Here is an 18,783-nt window from a genome sequence, read left to right on the forward strand (position 1 = left end):
AATCCCAGCGTGGGTCTGTTTACGCCCGCCCCATGGAACGAGTGGCCTTTCACCTCCCACAGTCCAAAGGCATACTGTGTGGGTTAATTGGTCATTGTAAATTGTCCCTTGATTAGGGTAGGGTTAATTTGGGGTTATCGGGAGTTGCTGGGCAGTGTGACTCGAAGGGCCTGTTCCACACTGTATTGCTAAATAAAATAAATGTTTATTAGATGGGAAAGTATGATGATGTCAGAGCTTTTAGACCCTCTGTAAGCTATCATACAGATACAAAATATAATGTTGGATTTGGAAAAGCGCTAGCTGGTTGCTGTATTCAGAATAAGGAGAAGGAAAGGAGTTGTTGCAAGGCTCACTCATGTTCAACCATTTTGTGACAAATTATTTTATGTCTGTATGTGTTTGGAGTAACTGACCACTGTGCTTACGGCATTGCCAGTCCTCCCCAGGCTCTGCCCGCCTTGCTGCCCTCAGGAATTGAATAAGCTTTTGGGAATAGGTTGTTCTGTCCTCACTCACCATGGAGATGGCCCTGCTGCCATGTAGATGCTCTCTGAGTGAAGGCTGCCAATTCCTTAAGTAAGTTCATAACGTAACAGCTTCTGAAATATTTCGCTGATGCAATATTTACGTTAGTGATGTTGGAAAATTGAATGATTTATTACTATGTTTTATCTTCACTGACAACATCATTGGCCAGCACTGCAATGTTTGAGATCGCTTTGCGCAGAGTACAGCTCCTGGGCATCCACGGCAGCGGCAGTCTGGACAGGGTCCTTTTCCTGTCGAACGGATGGCTGCACCAAACCTCATTCCATTTCAAAATTCAAGATTATTTAACGTCATTTCTTGTACACAGTGTGAAGGAGAACAAAATGATCGGACAAAGTCAGCATGGATTTGTGAAAGGAAAATCATGTCTGACAAACCTCATAGAATTTTTTGAGGATGTAACTAGTAGAGTGGATACGGGAGAACCAGTGGATGTGGTATATTTGGATTTTCAAAAGGCTTTTGACAAGGTCCCACACAGGAGATTAGTGTGCAAACTTAAAGCACACGGTATTGGGGGTAAGGTATTGGTGTGGGTGGAGAGTTGGTTAGCAGACAGGAAGCAAAGAGTGGGAATAAACGGGACCTTTTCAGAATGGCAGGTGGTGACTAGTGGGGTACCGCAAGGCTCAGTGCTGGGACCCCAGTTGTTTACAATATATATTAATGACTTGGATGAGGGAATTAAATGCAGCATCTCCAAGTTTGCGGATGACACGAAGCTGGGTGGCAGTGTTAGCTGTGAGGAGGATGCAGGGTGACTTGGATAGGTTGGATGAGTAGGCAAATTCATGGCAGATGCAATTTAATGTGGATAAATGTGAAGTTATCCACTTTGGTGGCAAAAATAGGAAAACAGATTATTATCTGAATGGTGGCAAATTAGGAAAAGGGGAGGTGCAACGAGACCCGGGTGTCAATATACACCAGTCATTGAAAGTGGGCATGCAGGTACAGCAGGCGGTGAAAAAGGCGAATGGTAAGCTGGCATTTATAGCGAGAGGATTTGAGTACAGGAGCAGGGAGGTACTACTGCAGTTGTACAAGGCCTTGGTGAGACCACACCTGGAGTATTGTGTGCAGTCTTGGTCCCCTAATCTGAGGAAAGACATCCTTGCCATAGAGGGAGTACAAAGAAGGTTCACCAGATTGATTCCTGGGATGGCAGGACTTTCATATGAAGACAGACTGGATGAACTGGGCTTGTACTCGTTGGAATTTAGAAGATTGAGGGGGGATCTGATTGAAATGTATAAGATCCTAAAGGGATTAGACAGGCTAGATGCAGGAAGATTGTTCCCGATGTTGGGGAAGTCCAGAACGAGGGGTCACAGTTTGAGGATAAAGGGGAAGCCTTTTAGGACCGAGATTAGGAAAAACTTCTTCACACAGAGTGGTGAATCTGTGGAATTCTCTGCTACAGGAAACAGTTGAGGCCAGTTCATTGGCTATATTTAAGAGGGAGTTAGATATGGCCCGTGTGGCTATGGGGATCAGGGGGTATGGAGGGAAGGCTGGTACAGGGATCTGAGTTGGATGATCAGCCATGATCATAATAAATGGCGGTGCAGGCTCGAAGGGCCGAATGGCCTACTCCTGCACCTATTTTCTATGTTTCTATGTTTCTAAAATAGTTGTTACTCCAGATCCGATGCAGCACAAAAAAGATAATGACACAAATAATAATAAAAAACAGAAACAATAAATATAAATGCATATGATGGCTTATACACGTGTCCACGGGAGTGTCTGTACATGAGGTGACCAAAGGGAAGTGATAAAGTAGTGCTGGCTGGGGGTGTGGAAGGATGGATTAGCAGGTGGAAGTTCTGCTTGTTTTTGAGTCCTTTGGTCCTGGTGTGGATACGACGTAGGCTCTTCCCTGATGGCAGTGGGACAACAGTCCAGGGTGTGTGGCTCCTTTCTGTAGATACGTCCTTGATGGTGGACAAGCTGGTGCTAGTAATGCGTTGGACAGTTTTGACTACCTGACGTAGAGCCTTCCGATCTGCTGCAGTGCGGGTTCCGTACCGTGCAGTGACGCAGCTTGTCAGGGTGCTCTCTACCGCGCGTCTGCAGAAGGACGTGAGTGTCAGTGCGCACAGTCCAGCTCTCCGTGCAATGTGCCGGTCAAGTCTGAGGACATCTTGCAGTGAAAAACCAAGTTTGTTTATACATCAAAGTAAACATTATTCATAATAAAACCATTTACAAGAATAAAACATGCAATCCCTTTCCATTCTGATATTCATAGTCAGTGCATTAAGTAGTGTTCTATTACATTCGTTAAAACCAATAGGACTGTTGTCATTCATGTGGCCCCCTGGGGTGGTACATGACTACAATAATTGAGGGTTACCTCATCCAAAGCAGCCCCTCCTTGACCAGTAGTGGACAAACCCTGTATTGCGGTCCTTCCCCACCGAGGCCTTGCAGTGGCTGCTACAAGCTTCAGTGCGTCCCCTCAGCATGTACTCCTGCAGCCAGGAATAACCAGGCTCCAGACAATCCACACTTTGATAATTCTCCGTAGAGCCTTTGTTACAGTTACACAGAGCTTCAAAGCACACTCAGCTATACCACTTCACAGTGAAGGTGAATAATTTGGGAGAAGATGGTGGCATGACGTAGCTTGCAGCGGCCACTCTGGTGGTGATGTCTGTTATTTGTCAGGTAGGGTGCTGTGCACAGTCCTGTTTTGATGGAGACAGACTTGAGAGCACGGAGGAACATCTGGAGAAACCTCTGAAATGCCTGCTTCGCTGCCGCTGCTACTGTGTGATCCAGAATCTCCGGAAGGGAAGACCCCAAGTCCTTGGCTTTGCTTGTTGCTTGGCGGCCGGGGCGGGGTCGAAGCGATTGGCAGAGGATTGTGCTCGGTGTTGAAGGGCTGGTCGGAGGCTCGAAGTTTTCGGACGGACTCAGAGTCGGCTGTGGTCGGGTGCTTCCAATGGTGCTGCATCGGCAAGTTTGCGGCGTTTGGAGGTTCATGGCAGGGAGAGTTTCTCCCTTCTACCGTCTGCGTGAGATGATGGGGCTATCGGGACTTGAGACTTTTTTTTACCGTGCCCATGGTCTGCTCTTTATCAAATTACGGTATTGCTTTGCACTGTTGTAACTATATGTTATAATTATGTGGTTTTGTAAGTCTTAGGCTTGGTTTGTCCTGTGTTTCTATGATATCATTCTGGAGGAACATTGTATCATTTTTTAATGCATGCATTTCTAAATGACAAAAAACAAGGACTGTGTCCTCATAATCTAATCTAATCTAAAATTGTACTGCTCAAGGTCGTGCTGCCCAGGAATTGCTCCAAAGTTTCTGCTTATTAAGTGAAAGCCTTGCACTCATCTGTGGAATGTGTGGGATCTGTGGAATGTGTGGGTTTTCTCAGGTCCTCCGGTTTCCTCCCAACAGCCCAAAGATGTATCAATTAGGAAGTTAATTGGAGATTGTAAATGATCTTGTGACTAAGTTAGGGTTAAACTGGGACATGCTGAGAGTCTACTGTGTTGTATCTCAAACTAAAATAAAGCAACTTGTGAGCAAAGGCGAAATTGTGAAGATGCTGCTGTCACTGTTCCCTGTATTTGTCTCTTTCAGTGTGTCTGGCGGAGAACTGTTTGACAGGATTGTGGACAAAGGCTTCTACACTGAGAAAGATGCTAGCATGTTGATCCAGCAAATCTTGGATGCGGTCACATATCTGCATGAACTGGGCATCGTGCACAGAGACCTGAAGGTATGTGGGCAGTGACCAGAAAGTCCTGTTACACACTGCCACTAATTTGAGGCATTTACGAGGTATTTCCTCATTCCGAATACTGTACAGCTGTAGTTATTCCCATACTTAGAGAGAGCCACACTGCACAGAGTGGCGGAGGGACTACAATGCATTTGCAACCACATTGTAGATAGGTAATCGTACAGGGCTGAAACAGACCCTTTGGCCCATCGAATCATACCGACCCACCTATGCTCATCACATTTTATCTGCAGCCGCCTTTGCCTTGGCAATCAAGGTGCTGATCTGGACGATAGTGAATGTTGTAGAAAGTTTGACCCTCTCAGGCAGTGTGTTCCAAATTCAAACCACCTCCTGGCTGAATAAAAAAACTCTTGCTCCTTACCTTAAACCTATGACTCTTGTTAAAGATACCCTTGCTGCTGTCTGCCCTATCATAAAGCTTCTCATAATTTTGTAGTTTTTCTTTGTGGTGTGATATTAGCGGTAATTCAAGAAATGTGTAAGTTAACTTATACATAAAGATCCATTTAATTTTTTTTTTAAATGTAGAGATACAGCATTGAACAGGCCCTTGTGGCCCAACAAGCCACACGGCCTGCAACACACCCACTTAACTCTAGCCTTATCACAGGACAACTTACATTGATCTAATAGCCTACTAGCCACTGCTTCTTTGGAAACACAAAATACTCCGCAGATGCTGGGGTCAAAGCAACACTCACAACACGCTGGAGGAACTCAGCAGGTCGGGCAGCATCCGTGGAAACGATGAGTCGATGTTTCGGGCTGGAACCCTTCATCAGGACTGAGGAGGGAAGGGGCAGAGGCCCTATAAAGAAGGTGGGGGGAGGGTGGGAAGGAGAAGGCTATTTTTTTGGTTGGGATTAGTGCAGAGAGAGTGGAGAGCAGTGCGTTCAGAGGGAGTGAGGTTGGAACAGGAGAGAGGAGTGGTGAAGTTGAGACGGTTGATGTCTCAGCGACAGTTGGAGATGAAAACATCGAGTGCAGGTAGAAGGCCCGGGCGGGGTGTCGAGGAGGAGGAGGAGGGTTGAAGACAGGAGAAGGGGTCATCAGTGGGGGGAGGGGAATCCTTGCCAAAGAAATAGGCTCGGAGACGTAGGCGACGGAAGAAGAGTTCAGCGTCATGGCGGGCACGGAACTCACTGAGGTGTGGACCGAGGGGGACAAAAGTGAGGCCCTTGCTAAGGACAGAACGTTCTGCCTCAGAGAGGGCAAGGTCAGAGGGGATGGTGAAGGCACGGCCTTCTCCTTCCCACCCTCCCCCCACCTTCTTTGTAGGGCCTCTGCCCCTTCCCTCTTCAGTCCTGACGAAGGGTTCTGGCCCGAAACGTTGACTGATCGTTTCCACGGATGCTGCCCGACCTGCTGAGTTCCTCCAGTGTGTTGTGAGCACTGCTTCTTTGGGCTGTGGGAGGAAGCTGAAGCACCCAGATGAAATCCACGCGTTCACAAGAAGACGGTACAAGCTACTTACTGCTGGTACCAGAACTGAACCCTGAACTTTGATGCTCTGAGTCGTGCTAACTGCTGTGTTACTGTGGTGCCCTGACGTTCATAGGCCTTGACTTACTGAACTCCGCCAGAACGAGCAGGATCTCCCAGTGGCCACCCATTTTAATTCCACCTCCCATTCCCATATGTCTATCCATGGCCTCCTCCAGTGTCGTGATGAGGCCACACTCAGGTTGGAGGAACAACACCTTATATTCCGTCTGGGTAATCTCCAACCTGATGGCATGAACATTGACTTCTTTGACTTCTGGTAATGCCCCCTGCCCACCCCTCCCCCCCACATTCCCCATCCCCTTTCCCTCTCTCACCTTATCTCCTTGCCTGCCCGTCGCCTCCCTCTGGTGCTCCTCCCCCATTTTCTTTCATCCATGGCTTTCTGTCCCTTTCGCCAATCAACTTTCCAGCTCCTTACTTCACCCCCCCACCCCACCTTTCAGGTTTCACCTATCACCATGTGGTTCTCTCTCCCCTCGCCACTTTTTAAATCTACTCCTCAGCTATCTTTCTCCAGTCCTGTCAAAAGTTTTGGCCTGAAACATCAACTGTACCCTTTTCCTAGATGCTGCCTGACCTGCTGAGTTCCTCCAGCATTTTGTGTGTGTTGCCCTTGACTTACCTACTGTGTACGTGTAATGTAGGGTCTTCCAGATTAAATGACTAATCTTAATCTTTATTTGCTATTGTCTCTCAGCCAGAGAATCTGCTCTACTACAGTGTTGACGAAGATTCCAAGATAATGATCAGTGATTTTGGCCTGTCTAAAATTGAGGGAACTGGGAGTGTGATGTCAACAGCATGTGGGACTCCAGGATATGTGGGTGAGTCTACAGGAAATAACAGGTTGAATGAGGGAACCCATGTCATCCATCTCACCAGAGGGACCAAGAATGAAACGATGCTTGGAAGGCTGAAAATGAGTAGCAGCGACAAGAAGAAACATTGACACTACGAAGGGTTTCCACAGATGGGGAAGACACGAGGGGCATAGGCACATAACAGTTGGTACTTGAGAATTGACTAAAGAAGTCCCTGGTGCCTCCTGTTTGGAAGTAAAAATGGAGTTAAGAATTTGTGATAGCAGGGGTGGAGTGGGTGTGTGTCACCAAAGTTTCCCAAATCTTAATCAATTGAAAGTTCCTCAAATTTTATTTAAAATCACTAGAATTTAGAAAAATGAGGGTGGATCTCATTGAAACCTATCAAATATTGAAAGGCCTAGACAGAATGGATGTGGAGAGAATGTTTCCTATGATGGGTGAGCGTAGGACCAGAGGGCACAGCCTCAGGATACAAGGACGCCCCTTTAGAACAGAGATGAGGAGGAATTTCTTTAGCCAGAGGGTGGTGAATTTATGGAATTCATTGCTACAGATGGCTGTGGATGCCAAGTGATTGGGTATATTTAAGGCAGAAGTTGATAGGTTCTTGATTAGTCAGGGTGTCAAAGGTTACAGGGAGAAGGCAGAGGATGGGACTGAGAGGGATAATAAATCAGCCAAGATGGCTTGGTGGAGCAGACTCATTGGGCCAAATGGCCTAATTCTGTGCCAATGTCTTATGGTCTAAAAAAGTGTTTCCCAACCTTTTACAGCCCAACACCCCCCTAAAGCACCTTCATACTTTCCAACGCCCTCCTTGGGCTCAGTATACTTTCTGGCACACCCATGGTGTAAAAACATGTCTACCATATCACAAGGGAAATGGGTGAACTGCTTGATCTTGCTGTAGGGTGTCTGTCTTCTGCTAAACCCATTCATCTGTTGACTTGTCTCCTCAGCTCCAGAGGTCCTGGCCCAGAAACCCTACAGTAAAGCAGTCGATTGCTGGTCCATAGGAGTCATCTCCTACATTTTGTAAGCTATGTTCAAGTGTTCCTGTGTCTGACGAGGGTCAAGTGGGTGGTATAATTAAAATCCATTAATAATGAATTGCAATAGGTTCTGTTGGGAGTGACCAAGGTTTGAATGTCCCCTACATGTACTGTCTACTGTCTTCACACCATGAGGTCCGATATAAAAGGTAGAAATATTGTTTCCAGATTGAAATACTAATTGTACTAAGAGTGACTACAAGTACGTCTCTCTGGAGTGAGGAACTGGTGAAGATGTGGATGTTCTTGTTGAGAGCATTTACAGAAACTTTCTGCATTCGGCCTAACAATAGGGGTATTCAGTCCTCAGCATTGACATCTGTGCCATACTGAGGGAATGATCCTGCAAAATAATCACATTTAATTTAAATTTGTTCAAAACTCTCAGACTGTGCGAAGAAGATGTGAGTAATGCCCTTCTTTTTGCTGCTCTGCCTTGAGAATAAAGAAATCCTTGTATCAAAGCAGCATTTTGCATGTGTCCTTTAGAATGTACCAAAATGTATTACAGATACTTTATACTCTACACTTTATACTTTATTGTCACCAAACAATTGATACTAGAACGTACAATCATCACAGCGATATTTGATTCTGCGCTTCCCGCTCCCTGGATTACAAATCGACAGTAAATATTAAAAATTTAAATTATAAATCATAAATAGAAAATAGAAAAATGGAAAGTAAGGTAGTGCAAAAAAACCGAGAGGCAGGTCCGGATATTTGGAGAGTATGGCCCAGATCCGGGTCAGGATCCGTTCAGCAGTCCCATCAGAGTTGGAAAGAAGCTGTTCCTAAATCTGGCCGTACGAGTCTTCAAGCTCCTGAGCCTTCTCCCGGAGGGAAGAGGGACGAAGAGAGTGCATCACTGGTTACCTCAGCTTCTGTGTGGACTGCAATGTTCTGGCAAGAACTGTCCTTTGTTATTCAAATAACATGCCATGGGTAACAAAGGACATTAAGGACATCCTGAACACTAAAAAGAGGGCGTTTAGAGATGGAAATAGGGAGGAGCTGAGGGCAATACAGAGGGACCTGAAAGCCAGGATCAGGGAGGCTAAAGACAGGTACAGGAGGAAACTTGAGTGGAAACTCCAGCAGAACAACATGAGAGAGGTCTGGAGTGGGATGAGGACCATCACTGAGTTCCGGCAAACTAGCAACAGAGGAGCTGAAGGCAGTGTGGACAGGGCCAACGAACATAACGTGTTCTTTAACAGATTTGACATTGTGGCCCCTGCCCATCCCCCACATGATTCATCTGTTGTCGGCCCCCAACCAGCACATGTTCCACTCTCCCCTCCCACCTCTCCTCACAGTCCCCCACCCTGCTCTCATGACTATACCCCTTCCTCACACAAAACCACCACGGTGGGCTTCACGTCTGAACGGGTGAGAAGACAGCTGAAACGTCTCAACCCAAGCAAGGCTGCGGGACCGGATGTGTCAGTACCTGGGTGCTCAACGCCTGTGCCCCTCAGCTATGTGGAGTACTTTGCCATATATTCAACCTGAGTCTGAGGCTCCGGAGGGTTCCTGTACTGTGGAAGACATCCTACCTCGTCCCTGTGCTGTAGACGCCGCGCCCCAGCGGCCTCAATGACTACAGACCAGTGGCATTGATTTCCCACATCATGAAGACCCTGGAGAGACTTGTTCTGGAGCTGCTCCGGCCTATGGTCAGGCCACACTTAGATCCCCTCCAGTTCGCCTACCAGCCCCGACTAGGAGTTGAGGATGCCATCGTCTTCCTGCTGAACCGTGTCTACGCCCACCTAGACAAGCCAGCGAGCACTGTGAGGGTCATGTTTTTTTGACTTCTCCAGTGCGTTCAACACTATCCGCCCTGCTCTGCTGGGGGAGAAGCTGACAGCGATACAGGTGGATGCTTCCCTGGTATCATGGATTCTTCATTACCTGACTGGCAGACCACAGTACGTGTGCTTGCAACACTGTGTGTCCGACAGAGTGATCAGCAGCACTGGGGCTCCTCAGGGGACTGTCTTGTCTCCCTTTCTCTTCACCATTTACACCTCGGACTTCAACTACTGCACAGAGTCTTGTCATCTTCAGAAGTTTTCTGATGACTCTAACACAGTTGGATGCATCAGCAAGGGAGATGAGGCTGAGTACAGGGCTACGGTAAGAAACTTTGTCACATGGTGTGAGCAGAATTATCTGCAGCTTAATGTGAAAAAGACTAAGGAGCTGGTGTTAGACCTGAGGAGAGCTAAGGCACCGGTGACCCCTGATTCCATCCAGGGGGTCAGTGTGGACATGGTGGAGGATTACAAATACCTGGGGATACGAATTGACAATAAACTGGACTGGTCAAAGAACACTGAGGCTGTCTACAAGAAGGGTCAGAGCCGTCTCTATTTCCTGAGGTGACTGAGGTCCTTTAACATCTGCCGGACGATGCTGAGGATGTTCTACGAGTCTGTGGTGGCTAGTGCTATCATGTTTGCTGTTGTGTGCTGGGGCAGCAGGCTGAGGGTAGCAGACATCAACAGAATCAACAAACTCATTCGTAAGGCCAGTGATATTGTGGGGATGGAACTGGACTCTCTGACGGTGGTGTTTGAAAAGAGGATGCTGTCCAAGCTGCATGCCATCTTGGACAATGTCTCCCATCCACTACATAATGTACTGGTTGGGCACAGGAGTACATTCAGCCAGAGACTCATTCCACCGAGATGTAACACTGAGCGTCATAGGAAGACATTCCTGCCTGTGGCCATCAAACTTTACAACTCCTCCCTTGGAAGGTCAGACACCCTGAGCCAATAGGCTGGTCCTGGACTTGTTTCCTGGCATAATTTACATATTATTATTTAATTATTTATGGTTTTATATTGCTATATTTATACTCTATAGTTGCACCAACCAAGAATAATGAAACCCAATTTCCCTCGGGATCAATAAAGTATGACTATGACAATGAAAAGTGTGTTGGCTGGGTGGGTTGTGTCCTTGATTATCCTGGCAGCACTGCTCTGACAGCGTGCGGTGTAAAGTGAGTCCACGGACGGAAGATTGGTTTGCGTGATGTGCTGCGCCGTGTTCATGATCTTCTGCAGCTTCTTCCGGTCTTGGACAGGACAACTTCCATACCAGGTTGTGATGCACCCTAGAAGAATGCTTTCTACCGTGCATCTATAAAAATTAGCGAGGGTTTTAGAGGACAGGCCAAATTTCTTTAGTTTTCTCAGGAAGTAAAGGTGCTGGTGGGCTTTCATGGCAGTGAACTCTGCTTGGTTTGACCAAGTCAGGTCATTTGTAATATTAACCCCGAGGAACTTAAAGCTTTTGACCTGTTCCACTTGTGCACCACCGATGTAAATTAGGTTGTGCGGTCCGCTACTCCTTCTGAAGTCAACAACCAATCCCTTCGTCTTGCTGACGTTGAGGGATAGGTTATTGTCTTTGCACCATGCCACCAGGTTCTTAATTTCCTCTCTGTACTCAAACTCATCATTACCTGAGATACAGCCTACAATTGTTGTGTCATCAGCAAACTTATATATTGAGTTTGATGGAAACTTGGCTACACAATCATGGGTGTACAGTGAGTACAGCAGGGGGCTGAGTACACAGCCTTGTGGGGCACCGGTGCTCAGAGTGATTGTAGAGGAGAGCTTGTCCCCTATTTTTACAGCCTGGGTCCTGTCTGTGAGGAAGTTAAAGATCCAGCTGCAGATCTGAGTGTTAAGGCCCAGGTTCCGGAGCTTAGGAATCAGTTTATTTGGAATGATGGTATTAAAGGCAGAGTTGTAGTCAATGAAAAGGAGCCTTTCTGAAAGTGCAGACACTGGTGTAGTATAGGAAAAGCTCTCATTATGCACCATGTGATAAAGACTGGATGATCGGCTTTAGTGAAGTGAAATGGGAAACAATATGATAAGGACATTAAATCTTGCTATCGTTGGTGTGACATTTCCTCTTTTCTTTCTCTTCTACAGACTGTGTGGTTATCCTCCATTCTACGATGAAAATGATGCAAAGCTTTTTGAGCAGATCTTAAAGGCTGAATATGAATTTGATTCTCCATACTGGGATGATATTTCTGACTCCGGTACAACTCCATTACCTTGTTACATCAGTGCTGTGACATTCTGAGGTCCATGCAATATGCAATGGCTTTCCTCAGAATGGGTTCCCACCTGTAATCGTGGCCTGACCCATTTGCGGGAATATTACTTTATTTTTAAGAAGGCATTTAAGCGTGTTTCTTTGAGAGGAATAGTCCAGAAGACATTTTTATCCCGCGTGTGTGTGAAAGAAAGTCGACTTTAAAACAAAGAATTCTGGAGAGACTCAATAGATGAGGTAGCGTCTGTTGAGAGAGAAATTGGTTAACATTTCAGTTTTGTGACGTCACATCAAAGTGGTTCAGATAGGTGATCGAGCTGAAGTTTTTGCTGTCCTTGTCTCTTCGCAGGGGCTGCCTGGCATGATGAACATTACCAGAACTGTTTGCTTTTATTTCAAATCTCAAACATGTGTGTTATTTTGCTTTGCTTGGGTTAATTGTACTTCAGAATTTTTTTACACCACAAACTGAGCTCCAGAGCAATTGAGAGAATTAACTTAGAAGAAGATGACTTAGAAGAAGTCATGTCCAACCATGATACAAATATTAACCACTCCTGTGCTTTTTTGAAAATTGTAAACTGGTAGTTGCGTTACTATTTGTTCAGGTGTACAAAGCCATTTGCATCTGTGAATGGTCCGGTTCTTTGTTGTGAATTCTGATGCTTTTCCCATCTGTGTACATTTCTCACTGCCTTGGAAGAGCAGTCATTATAATCATTGACCTGTCCCTGCCCAGACATTCTCTATTCTCCCCTCTCCCATTGGGCAGAAGATACAAAGATCAGAAACCTGCTACCACCGGGCTCAAGGACAACATCTATTCTGTTGTGATAAGATCCCCTGGTACCATAAGGGGCACTCTTGACCTCGCAGTCTACCTGGTTATAGACTTTCACTTTATTGTCTGCCTGAACCCCACTTCCCTTGTAATACTTTATTATACATGTTGTTAATTGTTTTCCCTTGTACTACTTTAATGCACCGTTGTAGTGAGCTGACCTTTTTGGTGGCATGGTTTTTCACTGTATCACAGTACAAATGACAATAAAAAACAATCTGTCTAATCTTTCCCAACAACTCAAACCCTCCAGTCCAGGGAACTTTCCTTTTCTTCCATTTCCCACTCTGCCCCCTGGCCCCCCATCCCTGCTGTCCTTCTCACCTGCCTATCACCCCCCACCCCGTGTCTCTCCTCCTCCCCTTCCTCACATGGTCCACTCTCCTGTCCTGTCAAATTCCTTCTTCTCAAGCCCTTTACCTTTCCCTCCCCCACCTTCTTATTCCGACCTCTTCCCCATTCCTTTCTAGTCCTGGGCTCGGAACGTCGACTGTTTACTCATTTCCATAGATGCTACCGGAGCTCCTCCGGCATTTTGTGTGCGTTGCTCTGGATTTCCAGCATCTGCAGAATCTCTTGTATGTATGATAATGATGGGATGATTTATTGAAGTGGCACTGTGGGATCCTTCACCTGTACTCCAGAGAGGAGGGAACTCTAATTTGAAATTCTATCCCACAGCAAGGACTCAACAGCCTTAGAAGGACGGCTTCAGAGATGAGGAGAAATTTCTTTAGCCACAGACAGAAACTGTGGAATTCATTGCCACAGGAGGCTATTGAGGCCAAATCATTGGATATATTTAAAGTGGAGGTTGATAAGATCTTGATCAGTAGATCAAAGGTTACAGGAAGAAGGCAGGAGAATGGAGTTGAGAGGGAAAATAAATTAGTCATGATGGAATGGTGGAACAGATTGAATGGCCTTTGTCTTATGGTCTAACAATGCAGCAGTTCCTGAGTGTGGCACTTCATTGTCACCCGCCCGTACGGGCTCAGATCCCTGGAACGGGACTTAAACTCACAATTGCTAGCCACGGCTGACATTTTAGTGAGGAACACGAGATTCTGCGAATGCTGGATGCAGACACAAATTGCTGGAGGAACTCAGCAGGTCAGGCAGCGTCTATGGAGAGAAATAAACAGTGGAAGTTTCTGACTGAGACCCTTCATTAGGATGAAAAGGAAGGGGGAAGATGGCAGAATAAAAAGGTGTGGGGAGGGGAAGAAGGACAAACTAGAAGGTTATAGGTGAAGCAAGCCTGGGTTTTGTCAGGGTGTATGTGTGGCTAGGTAACAAACTATTGAGAACTGTGGATGTCTTGATTTTTCACTGTTTCCATTAAAGTTTTGTTTGATTTCACTTTCAGCCAAAGATTTTATTCAGCATCTCATGGAGAAGGACCCTAATAAACGTTACACGTGTGACCAAGCTTTGCAGCACCCCTGGTAAGACTCAAACTGAGATCTGTACGCCATTCAGCTTCTGTGTTCAAACCAAGGTAGTGGTGGAGGATGCTGGTTACGTTTTGCCTGGAAGCCTGTCCATGTGTGTTAGTGGGTCGTTGTTGTGTTCTGGCGTGCTGCATCTGTGCTGTTCTGTCGAGCATTGTGGGCATGCTGTGTTGGTGCGGGAGAGTAGGGTGACACTTGTGGGCTGCCCCCAGCATAATCTTAGGCTGTGTTGGTTAATGCAAATGGCGTTATTTTACCAACAAGAGAAAATCTGCAGGTGCTGGAAGTCCAAGCAACACACACAAATGCTGGAGGAACTCAGCAGGTCAGGCAGCACCTATGGGAAAGAGTACCAGGTCCTGCCGAAGGTTTTGGTCTGAAACGTGAACTGAATGCTTTTCCATAGATGCTGTCTGGCCTTCTGAGTTCCCCCAACATTTTGTGTGTTTGATGACATGTTTCACTGTATGTTTTGATGAGTAAATCTGAGTTTGAATGTTATTGCAAGAAAGGACATAGTATAGTTTAAAATGGGACCTGTGCCCGAGTTCAGATGACACTGATCTAAGTGGACCAGGTTTCCCATTCATTTCCAGTCTGTTTTCTTATGTTCTTTCACAGAGCTCTGCCGGGCAATAGTAATTTACTCTCTGATACCAGTTTCCCTTTTGTCCTGCAGGATTGCTGGTGACACTGCCTTAGATAAAAACATCCATGAGTCGGTTAGTGAGCAAATGAGGAAGAACTTTGCAAAGAGTAAATGGAAGGTAGGTGCCTTGAAACAAAGGTGCATTTAGAGCTAGAGCTATGGCTCGTCAATTTGCAAAATGTTCTGTATTCTAAGACTAGAGGACATGGGTTTAAGGGAAGAGGGGAATGATGTAACTTACTGAGGTAGACAACTTGTTTGGCATGGATGATTTGAGGTGTAGGACCCAGTGTTGAGCCAAACCAATTAAATGTGTAATCAAATGGACCTGTTCCTCTGCTGCATGACTCTGTGGCTAGTTATTAGATGAGATTTGATCCCAAGTGATAGATTGGTAAGCTGATTTACTATTGTCACATGTAGCAACGCATTGTGGAAAATCTGTTTTGCACAGTATTGATATAAACCATTACAACAGTATGTTGAGGCAGCAGAAAGAACAACTATCAGAATGCAGAGTGAAAACGTTACAGTTGCAAAGAAAGTCTGTTGCGGGCAGAATCGGGTGTAGGGCGAAAACGAGGTAGATTGTGAGGTCAAGGGACCATCCTATTGAACTAAGGGACCCTTCAATAGGCCTGTAGCTGCAGGATGGAAGCTTTCCCTCAGCTCCGTTGTGCAAGTTTTCAAGCTTTTGTATTTTCTGCCCAATGGGGGTGGGGGGTGTTGGGACCTTTCATCATACTGGCTACTTTACTGAGGTGTGAGAAGTGTAAACAGAGAGCATGAAGGGAGGCTGGTATTTGTGCTGAAATGTGTCCACAGTTCTCTGCAGATTCTTGCGGTCACTGGCAGAGCACTTGCCACACCGAGCTGAGATGTACCAGGATAAAATTTCTATTGATAAAAATTTGCAAGAGTCAAAGGGGACATTTCTTTAGCCTCCTGAGAAAGTAGAGATGCTGGTGAGCTTCCTTGGGTATGTTGTCTGTGTAGTTGGACCAGATGACCACAGAACTGACAGTGATGTTCACTCCCAGGAGCATGAAGTTCTCAACCCTTTCAATCTCTGTGCAGTTGATGTAAACAGGAGTGTGTGTACTGCCCCTGAATTCAATGACCAGCTGTTTTGCTGACATTGAGGGAAAGGTTGTTGTCATGACACCATGTTTCTCTATCTCCTTCCTGTCGTCCAAAAATGATATTTGAGATACGGCCCATGATAGTGATATCATCTGCAATCTTCTATATGGAGTTAGCAGAATCTGGCCACACAATACTCATCATACAGGAGGTAGAGTTGGGGATGGAGAATATAGCCTTGTGGAGCACTAGTATTGAGAATAATCCTTGTGAAGACACTGCTGCCAGTCCTTGCGTTTTTCAGGTCACGTTTCCTATTAACCGTTTTCAATTGCAGCAAAAATGCAGCAAAAAATGATTGGAAATTAGAAACCTGTATATGAGAAAGGAGACATTTAGAAGAAATTTGTAATTGTACCGCCATCTGAATGAACAAAATATAGACAGGAAACATTCATTCTCTTAAATTCTGACTCCCGCCACTGTGGGTGAGGAGTTTGTCCATTCTCCCTCGGACTGGGTGGGTTTCCTCCGGGTGCTCTGGTTTCCTCCCACAGTCTAAGGATGTACCAGTTGGTTGGTTAATTAGTCATTGTAAATTGTCCTTGATTAGACAAGGGTTAAATCGGGGGTTGCTGACTGGCGGGGCTCGAAAGGCCAGAAGGCTCTGCCCCACACTATATCTCAATAAATAGGCAAACAGTGTAGAATAGAATGCAGTCCTAGTGTTAAAATCAGCCATCCCAAAGCACTAAGACATTTTAAAATCTAATATAAGGTGGTACGGTAGGGTAGTGGGTATTGCAACACTATACAGCTCGGAGAGTAGAGTTCATTTCTGGTGTCCTCTCTAAGCAGATTTGTATGTTGTATCAATTCATCTGGTATGGGAGCAGTCAAGCATCGGACCAGAAGCCCCTGCAAAGGACTGTGAGAACAGCTGAGAGGATCATAGTGGTTTCCCTACCATCCACTGGGGGCAATTATCAGGAGCACTGCTGAACAGGGCCCTTGGTATATTAAGGATCTCACCCATCCATCCAGCATCCTCACTGACTTTCTACCATCAGGCAGGAGACTCTGATGCATAAAAACAGGAACGGTCAGGATGAGAAACAGTTTCTTTCCTCCAGGCCATTAGGCTTCTGAACTCCCTGCCGCATCGTAGTCGAACTATCACTGGTTAATCTGTTCCATACCTTTAATGCACTTTAGTTTGTCATTTGTGTGACTTAGTTTGCTGTGAATAAAGCACAGAAGGTAAAGTCATGACATGAGGATAGCTTTCCCCAGAATGATGCTGATTGGAACTCTGCCAGTAAAGAAAGTGGAAGCAGAAATTGGATAGGCACTTGAAGGAAAGTAATTGTCAGGACCGCAGGAAGATCGGAGGGAATGGGCTTGACTCAGCTGTTCTACCAGGAGCCAGCATGAATTTAATTGACCAAGTGGTATCCTGTACTTCAGCAGTTATATAGATTTCATGACCAATGAGATTCGGAGCACTTGACCTTGGAGCCTTCATGGCATTACAACACAAAAGGAAAGTTTGTGTCTACTCTTATCTCTTCCTCCTAACTTTCATTAGTAACTCTCAGATTTTTCCGTCATCTTCCGACAGCAAGCTTTTAACGCCACAGCCGTTATACGTCACATGAGGAGACTTCATCTAGGCACCAGCCAAGAGGGATCGGTGCAGAACACACCAACCAGTCCGTGTGATGGAACTCTCCTGGTACCGGGAGGGAATTCAAACAACGGTACGAGCCTGAGCTTTTTGTTTAGCATGTGAAACGTACCACTGCAGATTGCTTTATATGGGCGACACAGTGGTGCAATTAGCTGCTCTTGTGACCCAGGTTCAATACTGACCTCCAGCACTGTCTGTGTGCAGCAAGTTCTTCCTCTTCCCGTTCTCTGACTTCTCCAACTCCATTCATGTGGTAATGGTAATGGAGTTGGAATTGCTTTATTATACGGAGAAACAGTGAAATGCTTGTTCATACGGATCAGATCAAAACACGGTGCATTGACCTGTGGTCAGCCAAGAACAATTACTGTTCTAGTGAAATGAGTGTGCTGAACCCACTGCAGATCGGCCAAAAACCTGAGTAATCACATTGTCAAGTTCACCAGTGACACGACAGTGGAGGGGTTCACCACCAACAACGATGAGATGACCTACAGAGAGGAGGTGGGATAGCTCAGGTGTTGGTGCCAGGCAATAACCTCTTTAATGTCAACAAGACAAAGGAGATGGCTATAGACTTCAGGAGAACTCACACCCCCCCCCCCCCCCCTTTACATCGGTGGCAGAGCCTTGGAAACTGCAAGCAGTTTCAAACTCCTGGGACTGCACATCTCACACAACCTCTCATGATCCCAGAGCACATCCTACACAGTCGGGAAAGCTCACCAATGCCTCTGCTTTCTGAGGAGGCTGAAGTGAGCTGGACTATTCTCGTCATTCTACAGATGCCCAGTGGAGAGCATCCGATCCAGCTGCATCGCTGCCTGGTAGAGACACTGCTGTGAATCAGGTAGTCAAAACTGCCCAGTGCATTACTGGACGGTACCAGCCTCCCTACCAACAAGGTGTTGGGAAAGGACCAGCGACATCATGAAGGATCCCACACATCCCGACCCTGCTCATACACTGTTTGTCTCACTCCCATCAGGGAGGAGACTATGTAGCATCCACACCAGGACCTCCAGACTCAAAAACAGTTATTTTCCACAAGTAGTAAGGTTGATCAACTAACCCACTAACCCACCCCTCCACACCCCAACCACCACTACTTTATCATTTCCTGTACAGACACCCCTGTACCTAGCAGCACTTCATGGACATACAATCAATCTGTGTGTACAAGGTATATTTTATATTTATATTTTTATAGTTAGTGTTTAGTATTATTATCATGTTCTTTATCTTTTGTGTTGCATCAGATCTGAAGTAA

General features: G+C 45.9%; 1 protein-coding gene across 1 annotated transcript in view; it reads left to right on the forward strand.

Moving 5' to 3' along the window:
• Positions 1-18,783, forward strand: part of LOC140211249 (calcium/calmodulin-dependent protein kinase type 1-like) — a 274,936-nt gene that overhangs the window by 244,732 nt on the left and 11,421 nt on the right. The window contains exons 5-11 of the mRNA XM_072280903.1: positions 4,157-4,295; positions 6,526-6,652; positions 7,612-7,687; positions 11,667-11,779; positions 14,007-14,085; positions 14,771-14,858; positions 17,445-17,583. Of these exons, the coding sequence (XP_072137004.1) occupies positions 4,157-4,295; positions 6,526-6,652; positions 7,612-7,687; positions 11,667-11,779; positions 14,007-14,085; positions 14,771-14,858; positions 17,445-17,583 (761 nt within the window). The remainder of the gene's footprint in view (positions 1-4,156; positions 4,296-6,525; positions 6,653-7,611; positions 7,688-11,666; positions 11,780-14,006; positions 14,086-14,770; positions 14,859-17,444; positions 17,584-18,783) is intronic.

Source organism: Mobula birostris, chromosome 16, assembly GCF_030028105.1.
Source record: "Mobula birostris isolate sMobBir1 chromosome 16, sMobBir1.hap1, whole genome shotgun sequence".
Taxonomy (NCBI): Eukaryota; Metazoa; Chordata; class Chondrichthyes; order Myliobatiformes; family Myliobatidae; genus Mobula; species Mobula birostris.